The sequence below is a fragment of the Diaporthe batatas genome (assembly GCF_019321695.1).
Source record: "Diaporthe batatas strain CRI 302-4 chromosome Unknown Contig00001, whole genome shotgun sequence".
Taxonomy (NCBI): domain Eukaryota; kingdom Fungi; phylum Ascomycota; class Sordariomycetes; order Diaporthales; family Diaporthaceae; genus Diaporthe; species Diaporthe batatas.
In genome coordinates, this window is record NW_025408548.1 from 2,164,834 (window position 1) to 2,181,309 (window position 16,476).

At 57.2% G+C, this 16,476-nt stretch overlaps 7 protein-coding genes across 7 annotated transcripts; 4 read left to right on the top strand and 3 right to left on the bottom strand.

The window, feature by feature from the left end:
- Nucleotides 1-78: 78 nt before the first annotated feature.
- Nucleotides 79-4,582, bottom strand: KVR01_000052 (uncharacterized protein). The gene is made up of 3 exons (XM_044782847.1): nucleotides 3,420-4,582; nucleotides 3,316-3,363; nucleotides 79-3,242 (listed from the first exon to the last, which is right to left on the bottom strand). Exons 1-3 carry the CDS (start codon nucleotides 4,117-4,119, stop codon nucleotides 436-438), a joined length of 3,555 nt encoding a protein of 1,184 aa, XP_044650001.1. The 5' UTR covers nucleotides 4,120-4,582; the 3' UTR covers nucleotides 79-435.
- A 233-nt stretch (nucleotides 4,583-4,815) lies between these two features.
- KVR01_000318 (uncharacterized protein) lies at nucleotides 4,816-5,262 on the top strand (the record flags this gene model as incomplete). Its single annotated transcript, XM_044790862.1, has 4 exons — nucleotides 4,816-4,863; nucleotides 4,931-5,027; nucleotides 5,087-5,181; nucleotides 5,242-5,262. The coding sequence occupies 4 exons, from the start codon at nucleotides 4,816-4,818 to the stop codon at nucleotides 5,260-5,262; spliced, it is 261 nt and encodes an 86-aa protein (XP_044650267.1).
- Nucleotides 5,263-5,580: 318 nt separating this feature from the next.
- Nucleotides 5,581-6,792, bottom strand: KVR01_000201 (uncharacterized protein; the record flags this gene model as incomplete). Its single annotated transcript, XM_044786410.1, has 1 exon — nucleotides 5,581-6,792. The coding sequence occupies one exon, from the start codon at nucleotides 6,790-6,792 to the stop codon at nucleotides 5,581-5,583; it is 1,212 nt and encodes a 403-aa protein (XP_044650150.1).
- Nucleotides 6,793-7,307: 515 nt separating this feature from the next.
- KVR01_000340 (uncharacterized protein) lies at nucleotides 7,308-8,488 on the top strand (the record flags this gene model as incomplete). The annotated part of the gene is made up of 4 exons (XM_044788723.1): nucleotides 7,308-7,310; nucleotides 7,575-7,646; nucleotides 7,716-8,225; nucleotides 8,288-8,488. The coding sequence occupies 4 exons, from the start codon at nucleotides 7,308-7,310 to the stop codon at nucleotides 8,486-8,488; spliced, it is 786 nt and encodes a 261-aa protein (XP_044650289.1).
- A 1,049-nt stretch (nucleotides 8,489-9,537) lies between these two features.
- Nucleotides 9,538-11,339, top strand: KVR01_000936 (uncharacterized protein). The gene is made up of 3 exons (XM_044786043.1): nucleotides 9,538-10,051; nucleotides 10,143-10,253; nucleotides 10,404-11,339. Exons 1-3 carry the CDS (start codon nucleotides 10,042-10,044, stop codon nucleotides 10,994-10,996), a joined length of 714 nt encoding a protein of 237 aa, XP_044650885.1. The 5' UTR covers nucleotides 9,538-10,041; the 3' UTR covers nucleotides 10,997-11,339.
- Nucleotides 11,340-11,998: 659 nt separating this feature from the next.
- KVR01_000387 (uncharacterized protein) lies at nucleotides 11,999-13,664 on the top strand (the record flags this gene model as incomplete). The annotated part of the gene is made up of 3 exons (XM_044786688.1): nucleotides 11,999-12,242; nucleotides 12,375-13,137; nucleotides 13,220-13,664. The coding sequence occupies 3 exons, from the start codon at nucleotides 11,999-12,001 to the stop codon at nucleotides 13,662-13,664; spliced, it is 1,452 nt and encodes a 483-aa protein (XP_044650336.1).
- Nucleotides 13,665-13,999: 335 nt separating this feature from the next.
- KVR01_000077 (uncharacterized protein) lies at nucleotides 14,000-15,548 on the bottom strand (the record flags this gene model as incomplete). The annotated part of the gene is made up of 5 exons (XM_044786226.1): nucleotides 14,000-14,027; nucleotides 14,102-14,872; nucleotides 14,943-15,304; nucleotides 15,397-15,482; nucleotides 15,542-15,548. 5 exons carry the CDS (start codon nucleotides 15,546-15,548, stop codon nucleotides 14,000-14,002), a joined length of 1,254 nt encoding a protein of 417 aa, XP_044650026.1.
- Between the last annotated feature and the right edge of the window lie 928 nt (nucleotides 15,549-16,476).

Sequence of the window (16,476 nt, forward strand, 5' to 3'; positions counted from 1 at the left end):
ACCGTACCAAGCATGAGTGCTCAAGTGCTGATCACAGGTCACAAGTCAGAAGTGCACAAGCAGGAACAAAGACAGACCCTGGCGTCCCGTCCCTTGCACGTATGCTAACCAGCCCGCCTATCTGGCACTCTCGCTAATATTAGCATTATCGTTTGAACCGTTCCATCCACTGGACCCGCACCGGTAGCCTGGAGAGTAGACCAGAAGCTCCATCGAACACCCTTGTCCATTATCTTCTAAGCGGCAACGAGGCTTCACGGCGCCTGTGCTAAATAGTCCTTCGGTTCAGTTGTCGACTCAACTTCCACCCACTACTCCAGTCCATCGATAGTAGTAATACATAGATACACAATAATTTCCCAACGCCTTGCTAGCAATTCATCAAAAGGCCTTCGACAAGCTACTGAATAGAAAAGAGAGCCACTTGTTTCCTCTCTAAGCAGCCATGTCCTCGGCATCAGCCATGGCGACGTCGCCGTCGCCATCGCCGGTCTCATTTGTCTTACGGCTGCTGCTGCTGCTGCTGCTCCTAGAAGAAGCTGCACCGTTGCCATTGACTTGGCGTGGGCTGGCTGTGGCCCGGCTCTCGGCCACTTTCCCTTGGACACCATCGCTGCTGACGCCAAGAGACTCCTCCGCCTCTTGCGTCGTAATCTTCCCGCCCGCAGCGAGTTCCAGTCGCCGCTGCTCCAACCACCCTGGCGGCAGGCCCGGACCGCTATCGGCATTACCGTAGTCGCTCTTCTTCGTGCCCTTTGGCCAGCGACCTGGCCCTCGCCCCGTGCCACCGGGCTTCCTCCGCGCGCTGCTGCTACTGCTTCTGGCCTTTGGCCCCGCAGATCGCCGGCTCCCGGTTGGTCTCCGGGCTTTCGGCCGAGATACGCTGGCTGTCCGAACCGCCGGAGGCCGAGGGGTCGTCATCGGTCGGATGGTTGTGGTACGTCTCCCACCGTGGATGTGAGGGTACACAACGAACCTGGTGGGCGGAATGCCACTGTAGGCATCCACCCAAGAATTCTCCTTGTTCTCAGAGTCCTTTGCACTCGAGTGCTTCTGTTCGACCACGTTCCCAGCCGCTTCGGGCTCAGTCACTCGTTGCTCGGATCCATACTCCGTTGTATCGGCCACGGGCCCGTTGCCATTGCCCAAGTCACTTGCCCCGTCCGTTCCCATTTCGTTGGGCTCAGTAGACTTGATTGGCGTGTCGGCTGCCTCCCTGGCAGCCTGCGCTTCCTTCTCAGCCGCTTCCGCGTCGTCGCCGATGCCGTTAGTCGCGGCGCCGGCTTCGATTTCCGCGTTAACCTCGGTAGGTACTTCGGCCTCTGCTTCGGGTTCAACTTGGACAGCAACAGGCATGCCGTTCTCCACAATCTCTGCAACCACAGCTTCCTCCGCTTTCTGCTCGTCATCTTCATCCCTAGGGGCGATGGCATGTATAGCGGGTGCGAGCTCGAAGTTTGTAGCGTTGCTGCGGCCCATAACATAGGGCGTCCAAGTCAACATGCTCGGGTCGAGCTGAACATAGTTCTTGGACTCCCACTTCGCAACGTACTCCTTGCAAAACTGTATATCAACCCTGAAGGCGTAGAGCTGGGTTTGTGGCTCGCGGACGAGGCATCTCAGGCCTTCCAAGGCCGAGATGACATCGTCCGGCGTGAGACCAGTGTCATCGGATATTTGTTTGATGCTGAGGCCTCTCTTGACGTATTTGTCCTCTGGGCAGTGCTCGAGTAGATATCGGCACATGATCAGGCGCCAATAATTTCGATATGACACCAGGCCCATATCTGACAATGGCTTCTCAGGAGACCCAGTCTTCCCCTCTACCCGAGTAAGGAGGTAAGAGAAGTCGATCAAGAGGTTGCCGTATCCCTTTCGCTGGTGGATGGGCAGAGTCAGGATACAGGACACGTTGTTCTGACTGCTGGCCCTCTTCTCTTTCGAGAAATAGCCCACAAAGTGGTAGCCAAGATCGTCGTACTCGCAGAGCACGTAGAAGAGAAACGGCTCAACATCGTAGTAGAGCGTCTTCGAACCCAAGAAAAGTTTGGCCAGTAGACACAGGTTCTGGCAGTAGACCGGGTTCTTGCGACCATCGACTTCGAAGACTGAAATGGATCCATGCCTGTAGATTTCGTCGCCTGGGGGATGCTTTGCAGGGCACTTCAGCTTGTGTCGCCAAGCAACATAGTCCGAGTTCATGTACTTGAGGCAGAACTCGCAGATGAAGAGCACACGGTTCCTGCTGTACTCTTCTGGGTACGGTGCCGCGTACCACGTGTCGATCTCCCAGCCGCCGAACTCGATGCACTCGATCTGGCTCGCAGGGCCTTGCGACTTCTTTGATTTCTTGGCAGGGACTTCGATCTCTTCTTGCATCTTCAAAAGCCGCTCCTGCCAGTCCTCCTCAGCCTTCTGTTTTGCTTCGTCGAAACGGCGGCGGTCCTCGTTGGTCGGCACTGTCTTTGAAGTATCTGCCTCCGCCTCTGTAAGGATGCCTCCGTACGGTTTGCCCTTGTCGTCCATGTCCTTGTCGAAAAAGGAGTAGAACGGCTGCGAAAGGTTGGAGGCGAAGGGTGCGACGGGAGGCGTGGCCGCCCTTCTTGAGCGTGAAGGAGCAGACGCCCTGGCTGGTCTAGACGCTGTCGTGCGCCGCCCACCCCCACCAGACCTGGATGGCTTCGGCTTTTTGGATGTGATCTTTTTCAGTTCTGTCGGTGCGACGCGGAACTTCAGAACAAGAGTGGTTCTGGTCTTTTTGATGATTGTCGCTGGCGCCTGGGTTGATATCTTTAACCTGAGGGACCGTGCAGAGCGTGGACGGCTGTCCTCCTCTGCCGCGTTTGTGACATTTGTGACGCTTGCCACACCCTCGAGAGTCTGACTGTCACCGGTGTTCTTACGTCGTTTGCGGAGGCCAACAACGTGCTCGTCAGCTTCCGCTGAGGATGTTTTGCGTTTCCTAAGCACGCGCGACCCATCCATGGGGTCATCGTCAAGAACAAGCTGGTTGAACACAGAATGTGAATCTGGCTTCACTGCACCCCTTTGCGATGGGAGGAGGTCTCTGGCGAGCTTTGGGGCCGTGGCCCGTCTTGTGGCAGGGGGCGAATCGGCGTCGACGATCCCATTCAATTCATCATTCAGGTCCTCTTGGGATTCACCTGGGGATTCAGCCTGGGATTCGTCCTGCTCGGCTTCGGATTGCTCATGGCACTCTGGACATCTCCACGACTTGGAGGCTACGGTCGAGATTAGTATCAGACATGCTGTTATTTATGATCATGGGGGAGGGGGGGTTGGTTGGCCACTCACTTTGCTTGCCCTCTAGCGCCTTATTCTCCCGAGCACACTGCTGGTGAGCTATATTGGTATTATTAGCATACGGGTACATCGGATTCACGTAAAGGGGTACAAACCACTGTCACCACAGCCGGTACAACTCAGAAAGATCTCGAACTCCTCACAAGGGTCGTTTTCCTCGTCTTGCTTGCAGAACATGCAGATGTTAGCCGGCGCGTTCTCCGACTCATCGTCATCGTCGTCGTTGTCTGCAGCGACGTTCCAGTCGGCCTCTGCTTCGGATGCCTCCTCGCTCTCGGCGTGATACGATTCGCCCTCGCTGGCCTCGCTTTCCTCGTCATCGGTCTCGCCTGGCCGGAGCTTGACAGCACCTACGCCCTCCTCGTCCTCGTTTTCTTCTTCCTCCTCGTCTTCTGGGACCTCTTTGCCCCGGCCCATTTGTGCGTCTTCCATGGCTTCATCATCCGGCTCGCCTTCGGCATCGTCGTAGTAATTATCATCCTCTTCTCCCTCAGCATCTGCGTCGCTCCCGAGGTCGCCGTCCCCGGATCCTATAGCGCCTTCTTGCTCGTCCTCCTCGGCTTCTTCTGGTAGAACGTCCAAGTCCTCGTACTCGCCTTCGGCGTCCTCGTCACCCTCCGCATCTTCGTCACCCTCAGCATCCTCATCATATTCCTCGCCCTCGGCATCTGGATCTTCGTCACCAGGGGCATCGTCATCTTGGCCAAACTCGGGAGCCTCGTCGGTATTTGTCGCGCTTTGCTGCAGCTCGTCCTCGGTGAGGGGAGCGCTACTAGCTGATCCCGCGGCCGCCATTTCGTTGGGGACACTTGAAATCCAGCTGCGGAGCTTCGTTGGGGTCCTGTTCTGGATCGCCGCCCAGGCTCTGCCTGCCAGCGACGACTTGCGCGTGGCCTGCTCCACCCTTCTTACGGACAGGCAATCACTGCTGGAGTGCCTGGCTTCATTCCCAACTCTTTATGTATGTAGTTGTACCTAGATCGCACACTCGATGTCGGTCTGCCTTGCGATCTGTGATTTGCGACGAGACGTGGTGGCGCTACGCATGAAGTTGTGGATGGCTCGGTCTGGAGAGTTGCCCGTGGTTGGACGCGCGAATTTGAGGGGATACCATGAGGCGATGAGCATCTAGGCAGTCACTTCTTCGAAAATTTCGACTTTGACGCGTTTCGAGCTTCTAAATTAGCTGTTCGTGTTGAAAGACGGACCGGCTCCCAAGGGCGAGACGTCCGTCGCAAACGGAGGTGCAGGAGTGGGCTGTCTCGGCGCAGACCAGGGATTCTAGCACGGCCGGTACCTGCAGTCGGCGCAAATTGGGGTTGGGGTCAATGGAGCCTAATTGCAGCCCCGCGGTCTGCAGTCTGAGACAACAGTGCCGGCCCGAGCAAGCACCTCTAACCGGACTGCTTGACAACTCCAGCAGCGACGTTCTGTCTCGGCGACGTCAGATCCCACACCCAATTCAATCACCATCCAGACCGAGCCAGCACGATGCCCGTCCCATTCGAGACCTTGATTCCCTATGGAATCATCCTTGCGGTAAGACTTCGGAGGCGGAAGAGAGAGGAGGCATAATCACCCGACTTTTGGCTGACTTCAATTGCAGATGTTCGGCGTGTCCGGCGTGGGACTTGCCAACATGAAGTACTACCAAAACGGGGGCAAGCGAGCGAGGCGCTCGCTCGATCAGTGGGACAGACAGAGTACGCTACTTTGAGCTGGTAATCACGACGTGGACGTGCCATACTGATCGGACTACAAGTGATGAACCGCGATAGGCGGTTAACTGGATTCCTCAGGGGCCAGACGTCAAATGCAGTGGCACCAGATGGCTACGAATTGAACAACCCCTGGAGAGTAAGACGAAACAGCTGGGAACTTGGCAATTGCAACGAGGAGGCTGACGAGCATGCACAGGTCGAGCGACGCATATGCTAGATGGAGACCGATTCTCACCTAGACGCCACGACGTCACGAAGCGAACATATTTGGCTCAAGAGCACGAGACTGTGGCTCCTAGCGCGCCTCGATACGTGTGGGCCGGGAGTTCATGGGCCGTGAAGAGGCATACGTGCTTGGTCGCAACTTGCATATATTCGCCTGGGAGACGCAGTCAGAATAGGGGCTTTCTAACGCAATGCATGCAACAATGGAAGACAAAGTCTGCAACGAATTTGTTGGGACAATACTACGAGCCATTTACAAGAATGATTCTTGTCAAGAGGCGCACGGATGAACCGTGTCGGGTATCTTTTGCTATAACTGAATCTGTGCTCTGTTCTTGTTCAGACCATCCAACAGCATGCAAGCCTGACATATCGCCTGGCTCGACATGTAACCGCATTTCTCACACCTTCCCAGCACCTGCCTTGACACCCCTGGCTTATTTGTGGAGTTGGCAGTCCGTATTGGCAGTTCTTTGGACCCGTTCGACCGGGCCTTCAGAGGCACGGCAGCTGTTACGTCGGTCTCAAGCCCCGTCGACGTTTCGTTGCCCCTTAGTTGAGCTTCCATTGCGGCCATCTCATTCCCTGTACTGCGACCATTGCCAGAGCCGCACCCTCCGACACCTTCGTCCTCCTCGACCGGCGCTGCAGCGCGGGATGGTTTTCCGTCACAGGCGCACTTGTCGGGTTGTCTCCCTGGCACCAAGCGGGCCATGTCCTCACCACTGCGTACAATGTCCAGGATGGCACTCGGCCGCACTTTCTCGAGGTTCTTGATGAGACTCCGTGCACTTCCCCTGAAGGCCTCGGGGCTGTAGATGCACTCTGTGGTGAAGTAGTCCAACTTCTTGTGATGTGCGTACAACACGATCTCCTTCTCGTATGAGTACTTGAGTGGCTTGCTCCGCTTGACATCCGAGTTTGAGTCGCCGGTGACGATGTGTGTCGCCCGTGACAGCCTTGGCAAGTCGCCTCTGAGCAGGTTCATGAGCACGGTCTCGGCGACATCGTCGGCGTTGTGGCCGGTGACGACATGCCTAATCTCTAGCATCTTTGCACCGCGATCCAACGCCTGCCGGCGAAACACTCCGCAGTAGGTGCAGTTGCCCTTCTTCCCAATCGTCTCGACCACCTGGTCCATCGTCCAGCCGTAGAGTTCGCCGTAGCCCACTATCTTGAGAGGCATCTCATACTGCTCCGAGTTCCGCTTGACCGTTTCAAGGGAATCATCTCGGTAGCCTTTGATACCCTCGTCCACGCTGAGCAACACCAGGTCCAGGCCATAATTGTGACGTTCGTTCAACGTCTTCAGAACCGAAGCCAGCACGGTCGAGTCCTTGCCACCCGACGCGCCGATAGCTACCCTCTCTCCGGGGTAAAACAGATTTGAAGATGTGATGGTGTGATGAACCTCGTCCTCAAATACCTGTATGAAACACTTCTTGCAAAGCTTCATGTGGTTCTTTGGCCGCTTGATGAGAGCCCTGTCCGTCTTGCAGACGGCGCATGGTACCGGGGCCATTCCGAGGGCGCTGGACTGGAAGACTGCGGTGCTTGCAGTTCAAACTTCGCAATCTGAGTCACAACCAGGAGGAAAGAAAATGGCCAAATATGAAACCCAAGATGTTTTCATGGGAGTAGTTGTAATCTCAAATCTGTGACAGGAAAAGCGAATATCGTTGTCCTTTTCACCCGTGTTGAAGGACTTCAAGTCGAAAAGTCAGTGTATGAAGGGCAGTCTGGACTATGGAGCACTCTACGGAGTAACAAGAGTCAAGCCTGCCGAGTCACCGGCCTGTAAAAGCTACCTAGGTACCTAGGTACCTTCCCATTGTGGCGTCAAGTGTGGCTGGTGAGCGGGCTCCCCCAGCAGGCTAGTCCCGTTTCGCACTAGCTACTCTGAAACCCACCACAAAACTTGCCAGTCGATTTTCTCCGCGATCCCACCAGCGAAAAGTTTCCTTTCCCTTGAACCATCGCCAAACCACAGTTCTTCGAGAGGGTCTATTCCAGAACTGCCGACCACCACCCTTCAAAATGGTAAGCCCTTGATTGAGATGTCTTGTTGGCGGCAGACCAGGCCGCCTCGTGCGTGCTGCTGTCTGTCGTCCATCTGTTCGACTCGAGACTGCTCTTGAAGAAATTCGAGATGCAGATTCCGCCTGTTGTCTTCGGACTCAGGTGATGACTTGGCTTGAGCCTCCGCAACGATGGCAGAGATGCCTCGTGCGAGCTCTTTAGAGATCGAGAAAGACCAACAAGCAATGAAACACATTCGCTGATGTCTTTCTTCCTCAATGATAGCCTCCCAAATCCGGAAAGAAGGCGGCTCCCGCCCCCTTCCCCCAGTCTAAGGCTGGCAAGAAGGCCCCCAAGGTATGTGCTGATAGATATCCATCCCCTCTTGCGGTCGACGGCCCGTTGTATGCTAACGAGTGCCCCCAGAACCCTCTCATCGAGAAGCGTCCTCGCAACTTCGGTATCGGTGCCGACATCCAGCCCAAGCGCAACCTTGCGCGTATGGTCAAGTGGCCCGAGTATGTCCGCCTGCAGCGCCAGAAGAAGATCCTCAACATGCGGTTGAAGGTCCCCCCTGCGATCGCCCAGTTCCAGCACGTCCTCGACAAGAACACCGCCACCCAGGCTTTCAAGCTCCTCAACAAGTACCGCCCTGAGACCAAGGTCGAGAAGAAGGAGCGTCTGCTGAAGGAGGCTACCGCCATCAAGGAGGGCAAGAAGAAGGAGGATGTCTCCAAGAAGCCCTACACCGTCAAGTACGGTCTGAACCACGTTGTCGGCCTGATTGAGAACAAGAAGGCCGCCCTGGTCCTGATCCCCAACGATGTCGACCCCATTGAGCTCGTCATCTTCCTGCCTGCCCTCTGCCGCAAGATGGGTGTCCCCTTCGCCATCGTGAAGGGCAAGGCTCGTCTGGGAACTGTCGTCCACAAGAAGGTGAGCGCTGCCCCGGTCTCCAGCTACCAAGTGCGCATGTATGCTAACACTCGTTTGTCTAGACCGCCGCTGTCCTCGCCATCACCGAGGTCCGCTCTGAGGACAAGTCCGAGCTGTCCAAGCTGGTTTCCACCATCAAGGACGGCTACCTGGCCAACACTGAGAGCGCTCGCCGCCAGTGGGGAGGTGGTATCATGGGTGACAAGGCCAACAAGCGCACTGAGAAGAAGAGGAAGGCTGTCGAGCAGGCCCTCAAGGTCTAATTCTGTTTCGACGAGGACTGATTTCTATGATTGGGAAGCATGATCGGCAAAGGGTAACTGGTCACGGCGTCTGGGAAATACCAAAACGGTTTATGGACACAATGGAATTGCTTAATCTGGAAGCATCTTGGGCACATTCGTGTTGTGTGACATTGCCGCCGAGTAGCCAGCCACTACTAAGAATACGACTCTCGAGATGGAAAAGCCTGCCATGTTCAAAGCGTATCACCACCGTGACATGATTGCGCTGGGCGACTCCCGGACGTGGTTGTTGGGTGCCAAGCACCCGCTTGGTAACACATGCTGGGTCCGTAGCGTCGCATCCCCCCTATCAAAAGCCACACAAGTCACAAGAGACACCAGGACCCGTGACCGGGCTGCCTGTCTCGCAGGGAGCAGCTGGGCATTCTTTTATGCCGGGACTATAATAGTGTGCAGCAATAACGACAAAACAGACCCTGATTCATCCCGAGCCTAGGTATGTGGTAGGAGCCTTGGCCCCGGCAGCCAGGCATAGATCTGGCAGACCAGGGGTTCTGGGACGGCGATCTGTGTTTGACATTCCTTGGGGGGCCTTGCACGCACGCCTGTCGACGCTCCTGCGATCGCGAACACTCGGTCAAATTCCCGGGCCACTCCCAATAACACTAATTGCATCTGTGCGATCGGTCGGCCTGTTGAGCGATAGCAGATCTGGTACTCGGGCTCGAGTCGTTTCATCTCAAAACTAAATCCGTAGCCTGGGGTACACCGGGTTTTGATCTCACCCACAGACGTAGATGATATTATAAGGTTTCCCAAACCTCTTTTTCCTTTTTCTTTCTTTTTTCCCTCCCCACGAGTACAAGAAGGACTCACCGCGGCAGCCAGAATTCCCCTCGATCAGAAACAGAGTTCCACAAAGCGTCCCTTCGCGCAGTTCGTAGCGTCGACATTACCCGGCTGACAATTGGTTGACGGCGTCTAAATCGCTCACCGTTCTGTGTCCCCGAGTTTCGTCAACTACCGTGCACATACTCCGTGTTCCCCGGGCCAGGTACGTATCTTTATCTTGCATCACCCCCCCCCCCTCTGGATGTGCTTCTGGAACCTTGAGTATCGCTTCTTCGGCTTCTTCGTCTGACGCGACTGCAGACCCAATATTGTGGACCACAGCTTTCCCCATCTCGCAGGCCAGGGTCCAGTAAACTCGCTCTTACATCGCGAGTTGCTTCCAAGCACCGGAACGGTCCGCTGCATCAGATCACCCCGTTAGCCCGTCACCGTCAAGCCGAGCCTAGCACACCGTCACCACCAACGGTTCTCACCATCCCGGCTCTGGTGCCTCACCGTTGTCCACTGCCCCCTTCCCCCCTTACTCTCGCGTGGGAATAACGTCACCGGTATTCCACCCGCAAGACCTAGAAGCCTGCGAGGCTGCGAGCTTGTGACGGGGTCACCAGAAGAGCGCCTGCACTAGCCGACGCCTCCTTTGCGCCTCTCAGCGTATAAAAACCCACCAGCAAGGCGAAACCAAGTTTTTGTTGGGAGACACACACAAGCGGACTTCCGAAATGGCCCAACGTGAGTAACCAGTCCAGGTTCCACCATCTGCAATGCACTTGCAGGCAGATGTGATATCCATTTCGCTGACCAAGACTTGTTGCCGATGCAGAGGATACCTTCCAGTATGCCATGAGCTCGAACGGAGCGTGGGCAGGCTACAAGGCGTACCAGAACCCACAATTCTTCCCAAAGCTGGCGAGCGGGCAAGCACCCCAGATCCGTAAGTCCCTGAGTTGTTTCGTCTCCCTCCCCCCCATGCGGCTCATTTAGACTTTGATACCTATTCTGGGCTCGCTTCTTGGCTCGGCATCTGGACCGCCAAGGGTCTCGAAAAGATGACAACTGACTAATGGACACGCAAACCAAACAGTGTGGCTCGGATGCTCCGACTCCCGCTGCCCGGAGACGACGATCCTGGGCCTGCAGCCGGGCGACGTCTTTGTGCACCGCAACATCGCCAACATCATCTCGGCGACGGACATCAACACGTCGGCGGTGATCGAGTACGCGGTGGCGCACCTCAAGGTGAAGCACGTGGTGCTGTGCGGGCACACGTCGTGCGGCGGGGCGGCGGCGGCGCTGTCCGACTCTCGGGTGGGCGGGGTGCTCGACACGTGGCTGACGCCGCTCAAGGCGGTGCGGTACGCGCACGCCGAGGAGCTGGCGGCGATCCGGGACGACAAGGAGCGCGGGGTGCGCATCGCCGAGCTCAACGTCGAGGCCGGGGTCAAGGTGCTCATGGCCAACTTCACCATCCAGGAGGCCATCCGCGACCGCGGGCTCGAGGTCCACGGGTGCCTGTTCGACATCAGCTGCGGCAAGGTCAGGGACCTTGGCTTCGGCAACACAAAGGCCAAGGCCAACGGTCACCGCAGCCCCGGACCTGACGAGATCATCAGGGGCAACCACGCGACGCTGGTCTTCCGCAGCGGCGGTCAGGGAGCCTCCATGACGGGGCGATAGAGATAGAAGAGCGATGGAGATGCTTGCTTGCGCGTGTGTTTTATGATTTATTAGCTCTGGTTTTCTTTTTATTGTTTCTTGTGCCTGGCGTTCAAACATGTGCATGGGGCGAATGACCTGGGCCGGACGAGCCCTCGAGTCGTGGGGCCCCTCGGGGGGACCCCTTGGCGGACGGATTGGGCATGATATTTATGCGCCTTGGGGGGCGGATGTGTTTGGATGTGTTTGGATGTACTCAAAAGAAAGCGTCAGTTGCATCGCGAGACCAGCGAAGAGGCACGATCCGTCATCATGTGTATTCAAACAAGAGCGTGGCGTGGGAGCCTTGCAGACTGATCGAATGTCTGAATAAGAGGTAGAATTCTTCTTTGCAAAATGATGTGGATTTTTGTTGTGCTCTATTTCTGATGTCAATCAATCAACCCCGCCAGACCACGATCAAATGCCCCTTAGCTGCTCTATTAGACTCCGTAAACCGGCATGTGCTGCTGAGGGTGGATTGAGAAGGGCTGCAAAATTCCACAGTCCAACTGCCGCGAGCCCCAAGCATGGACAGAAAAGCGTAATGACGTGAATTCAATGTCAAGAACGTCTTGTTCATGTAATTGTCGTCGGGTCTTCAAGTTCTGTCAAAATGCCGTCTTCGTTTAGCGGCACTTGGCAGATGCGAGTGAGTCCCTCCCCAATCACTCACTCACTTCTCACAAACTACGTCCTAGGTACCTAGGTACTGCACCTACCTAAACGAGAAACATCTGGTCCATCATTGCCTGCTGCAAACCATCTCACCCGTCATTGTCCTCTGGTCGTATGAGAAAACACTATTCACTCTCAAATTTGTGTCTGCCAAGTTGACCAAGGCCAACCATCGCCACATACAAGTCCAACAACCTCACCCCCTGCTGGTGTCAAGCGAATGCTCACCTCCTGAATCGACCGAACTGCCCGAGTATACGGCGTCTTATATACATATACGGGAACCGTTCGTGCAATAACAGCGCAATGTCTCTCACAGTACTCACGGACGAGCAGATAAGGCTGCTCCTCGAGTCCCTGACAGGGGATGAGCTCGAGTCCTTCATTGTGAACCTCAAGGGCGCGCTTCACGATTACTCAAACGGGTCTCAGGTTCCCGGCGGCGAGTCCGATATCCACCAGCCTCACAGGCAGAGCGTCCACTCCTCAAGGACAGGCGCCACGACCCTGTTCATGCCCTCGAGCAGCCCAGCCGGCGTGGGCGTCAAAGGTGTGCAGCCACCCGTCTTGTCACGGCCCCGTCCCCGGCCCCCATGTCATCGCCCTTGACCTTGAACCTTGCCCTTGCCCCAGGCCTGCCTCAAACCCGTCCCGCCCCTTGCTGATCAGACGAGATGAATAGTCATCACCCTCTCACCACCCCGGCCAAAACACGACGAGGGCGGCGATGGAGGGGAAGCCGGGGGGAGGCCCAAGATCAAGCCCACGGGCGCCATCACCCTCTTCTCCGAGGCGGGCCAGCCCGTCGGGCTCCTGCACGCCTCCACCCTGACGGCCTTCCGGACCGCCCTCGCCTCCGCCTGCCTCGTCGTCCGCCGCAACCGCATCCACACCATCACGGCCTTTGGCGCCGGCGACCAGGCCTACTGGCACATACGCCTCGCCCTCATGCTGCGCGGGCCCACCATCCGCCAGGTCAACGTCATCAACCGCCGCTTCTCCGAGTCGTGCAAGCTCATCCTGAAGCGGCTGTACGCCGTGCCCAGCGCCGTCAAGGAGCGCGAGGGCTGGCAGGACGCGCAGTTTGGCATCCTCACGCCCGGGTACGGCGAGTTCGACCGCCTGCTCAAGGAGCAGGTCCGCGCAGCCGATGTCATCTTCTGCTGCACGCCTAGCAAGGAGCCGCTGTTTGACCACACCTTCCTCACCAACGGCGATGGCCGCCGCAAGGGCCGCCTCATCATCGCCATCGGTAGCTACACGCCTGACATGATTGAGATCCCCCTCGAGGTGGTAAACCAGGCCGTCAAGAAACATGAGGGCCACAGGCATTTCCACAAGCATGCCACCGAGGGCGGCGTCATCATCGTAGATACCCTGGATGGCGCACTGCAGGAGGCCGGCGAGGTCATCCAGGGCGGGTTAACACCCAAGCAGCTTATCGAGTGAGTCCAGCCATTGTGGAAACCCGCCGGCTACTGTATTGTATTGAGCCCCACGGCAACACGCAGTCTAACACAAACACAGGCTGGGCGAACTCGTAATGCTCCACCGCATCAAGATGGATGAGGAGTCCTCCTCAGACGACACGGGCAGCCTCATCTCCAGCAGCGGCGCGAGCACAGCGCCGTCCTCAGAATTCGACAAGCTAGACCTTAGCTCGGGGCCATCCATGTCCTCAGTCTACAACAGCAGCGCCACAACGCTCGCCGACGACGCAGACGGCAGCCGGCCGCCCAGCCGGCCCGGCTCGCTGTTCCACCGGCGCAAGGGGAGCAGCAGCACCAACAGCTCGGGCGACGCCGTGTCCAAGAAGAAGAAGGAGCGCGAGGACCACATGTGCCGCTGGCTCCAGGCCGGCAACGTCATCTACAAGAGCGTCGGCCTGGGGCTGATGGACCTGACCGTCGGCATGAAGGTTGTTGAGTTTGCCCGGGAAAAGGGGATCGGCGCGCATGTGCCTGGGTTCTAGACGGGCAACTGTAGAGAAGCACGTACTGTGGCGCGCAACCATGCACTATGCGCGTGGATCTCGTGCGATGCTAAAAAGGACCTGTTGTGCCCCGCGGTACGAGACATGTCACAGCCAACGCCACGAGCACCCAGAGGGACTGCTGTACGAAGTCCACGTGGAGGGCTTCTGTGCAAGTCTTGTGGGGATGGTGGCTACACGAGAATATTTGCGGAACGTACTGATCTCAGACGACTTACTGAGGTCGATGATACACAGGACAGCGTGGTTGGGAAGTCGCATGGCTCAAGATGCAAAGCTAGCAATATCACATTTTTATACTACAGCTATATAGTCTACTCGGCAACCCAGACGGCAGCCATTCTGGAAAGAAAGACGTTAGCATTTGCGGGGCGACTCGGCGAGATTGAAAGCGAATAGTAATGCAGATGACTTACCCCATGCCCGTACCAACGCACATACTCGTGACACCGATCTTCTCGCCCCTCCTCTTGAGCTCGTACAGCAGGGTCGAGACCTGCCTGGCGCCGGTGCAGCCGAGAGGGTGGCCGAAGGCGATGGCGCCGCCCTTGGGGTTGATCTTCTCTATGGGCAGGCCCAGCTCGTTGGCGCACCACAGGCACTGGCTGGCGAAGGCCTCGTTGATCTCGAAGATGTCGACGTCGTCCTTGGTGATGCCGGTGAGCTCAAAGACCTTGGGGATGGCCTTCCAGGGCCCGACGCCCATCAGCAGAGGCGGGACGCCGACAATGCTCGCCGCGACGTACTTGCCCAGGATGGTCTGGCCCAGGCGCTGGGCGGTGCTGCGCTTCATCAACAGCACGGCGGCGGCGCCGTCGCTGATCTGGGAGGCGTTGCCGGCGTGGATGCTGCCGTCCTTGGCGAAGGCCGGCTTGATCTTGCCGAGGGACTCGGCGGTGATGCCCGGTCGCACGCCGTCGTCCTTGTCCACGACCACCTCCTTGGTCTCGCCCGACTTGGGGTCCTCGTACTTGACCTTGAGGGGCATGATCTCCTCGTTGAACAGGCCCTGTTGCTGAGCCTTGATTGCCTTCTGGTAGGAGCTGGCGGCGAAGGCGTCCTGGCTGGCCCGGTCGATGTTGCGGTCCTTGGCCATCTGCTCGGACAGCACCCCCATGGGTACCTTGCAGTTGGCGGCCTCGGGGTGGGACTCGAGAAGCTCCGAGAACTCGGAGACGGCGCCGGGGCTGTGGTTGTCGCGCTTGTTAGCTTCCGATCTCAGAAAGATAGCAGAGACGTGGTCAGTTCATTGCATACCCGTATTGCGTTGACATGGACTCGACACCGGCACCGATGCCGACCTCGATCATGCCGGCGCTGATCTGGTTGGCAACGTCCACACACGCCTGCAGGCCGGAAGAGCACTGCCTGTTGAGAGTGCGCACAGCGGTGGCCTCTGTGAAGCCGGCGACCAGAGCAGCGGCACGCATCTCGGTGGCACCGCCACCGGGGGCAAGGACGGTACCGACGCAGACATCCTCAACCAGCTTGGGGTCGATCTTGGAGCGTTCGATGATGCCCCTGAGTGCGCCAGCAACCAAGTCGGAGGCCATGGTGTCCTTGAAGCCGCCCTTTCCGCCCTTTGTGAATGCTGTCCGAAGGCATGCTGTCACGACGATCTAGAGTGCAGGCGATGGAGCCCTGGTCAGCGAAGGTAGTGACGAGGCGACCAGCGCAAGGAGCCGCAGAGGGGAGAAGCAGGTGAGCTCACATCATCGGGGTTCTTCTCGAGGAGTCTGGCCTTGCCCTGCTTGGGGCTGGAGAGCTGGCCAGCGACTGCTGAGATCCTATCGATAGCTGTGGCCGCTTGATCAGTCCGAGGTTCGCTGGAAGCGCACACGAGAGAGCTCTCCTACCACCCATGTTTGCCTGTTCTGTCCAGGGTGTAAGTGGTTACTGGCTATTGGTATCGGGTGACACAAGGCGCGGTGATGCTGCAGATAGGATACGGATGAGAATGGTATTCGTCTCGTGCTGTGGACAGACTGACAGAGGAACAAGTTTGCGTTGTCTGGTGCAAATTCAGAAACGAAGAGGAGAGGAATGTTGTTGTAGTAATCTGTCTGGACCGCCTGGCTCGATGAGCCGAGGCACACGACGACCGAGCCCGAAGCGATGTGGACTTTGGTTGCAGCAGCGGCCGGAAGTCGGACACGCATAGGGGCCTTGGCGTCATGGGACTGCCCTACTGCGACGGACCTTCCAGCGTCTTCACATGCCAGTCGCCCCTGCCGTTTCTGCTGACCTGGGCCGCCCACAGCAGGACGGGGAGGTCATTTGATGCACTAAGAAATTGTTAAAGAGCCGTGCTGTGGCTGCTCGACTCTCCATCACTGCTGGCTGTGAACGAACGAGTAAGCGGCAGTTTCACATGCTTAACCTCTTCCACAGCACTGCGATGGTCCCCATCCCGGCACAGTCGACTAGCCCTCCGACAATCTGGGGCATGCGGCTCTTTCCTGGTCTTTCTGGGGAACACAGACTAACCTGTGTTTCAATTGCCTGTCAGATAGACAAATCACGCGGCATCCGTCTTCTTCTTATTAGCACCCATTCGGGTTCGCCTGAAGGAAGCAGGGACAAAAGCCGTCACCAAGAGAGGATGTTGCAATCTCGACCGTCATCAATATTTCCAATCCCACACCTGGTATAGTAAGCCTGTATTTATATTAACCACCCATCTACGCTCACGTTGATCCATCAGTCAGTCCGTCAGCTCACCTATCATTTCATCTTCCCATCAATCCGTCCATCCGCCCATTGAAGCATATGCTGTCTGTGCAAGAGTGGA

Excerpts from the sequence above, each read along its gene's own strand:
- KVR01_000052 (XM_044782847.1), bottom strand. The coding sequence starts at position 4,119 with ATGGCGGCCGCGGGATCAGCTAGTAGCGCTCCCCTCACCGAGGACGAG. Across the intron at positions 3,364-3,419 it reads TACCGGCTGTGGTGACAGTG|CTCACCAGCAGTGTGCTCGG; the intron begins GTTTGTACCCCT and ends ATACCAATATAG. Across the intron at positions 3,243-3,315 it reads GGCGCTAGAGGGCAAGCAAA|CCTCCAAGTCGTGGAGATGT; the intron begins GTGAGTGGCCAA and ends TCTCGACCGTAG.
- KVR01_000936 (XM_044786043.1), top strand. Across the intron at positions 10,254-10,403 it reads CGGGCAAGCACCCCAGATCC|TGTGGCTCGGATGCTCCGAC; the intron begins GTAAGTCCCTGA and ends CAAACCAAACAG.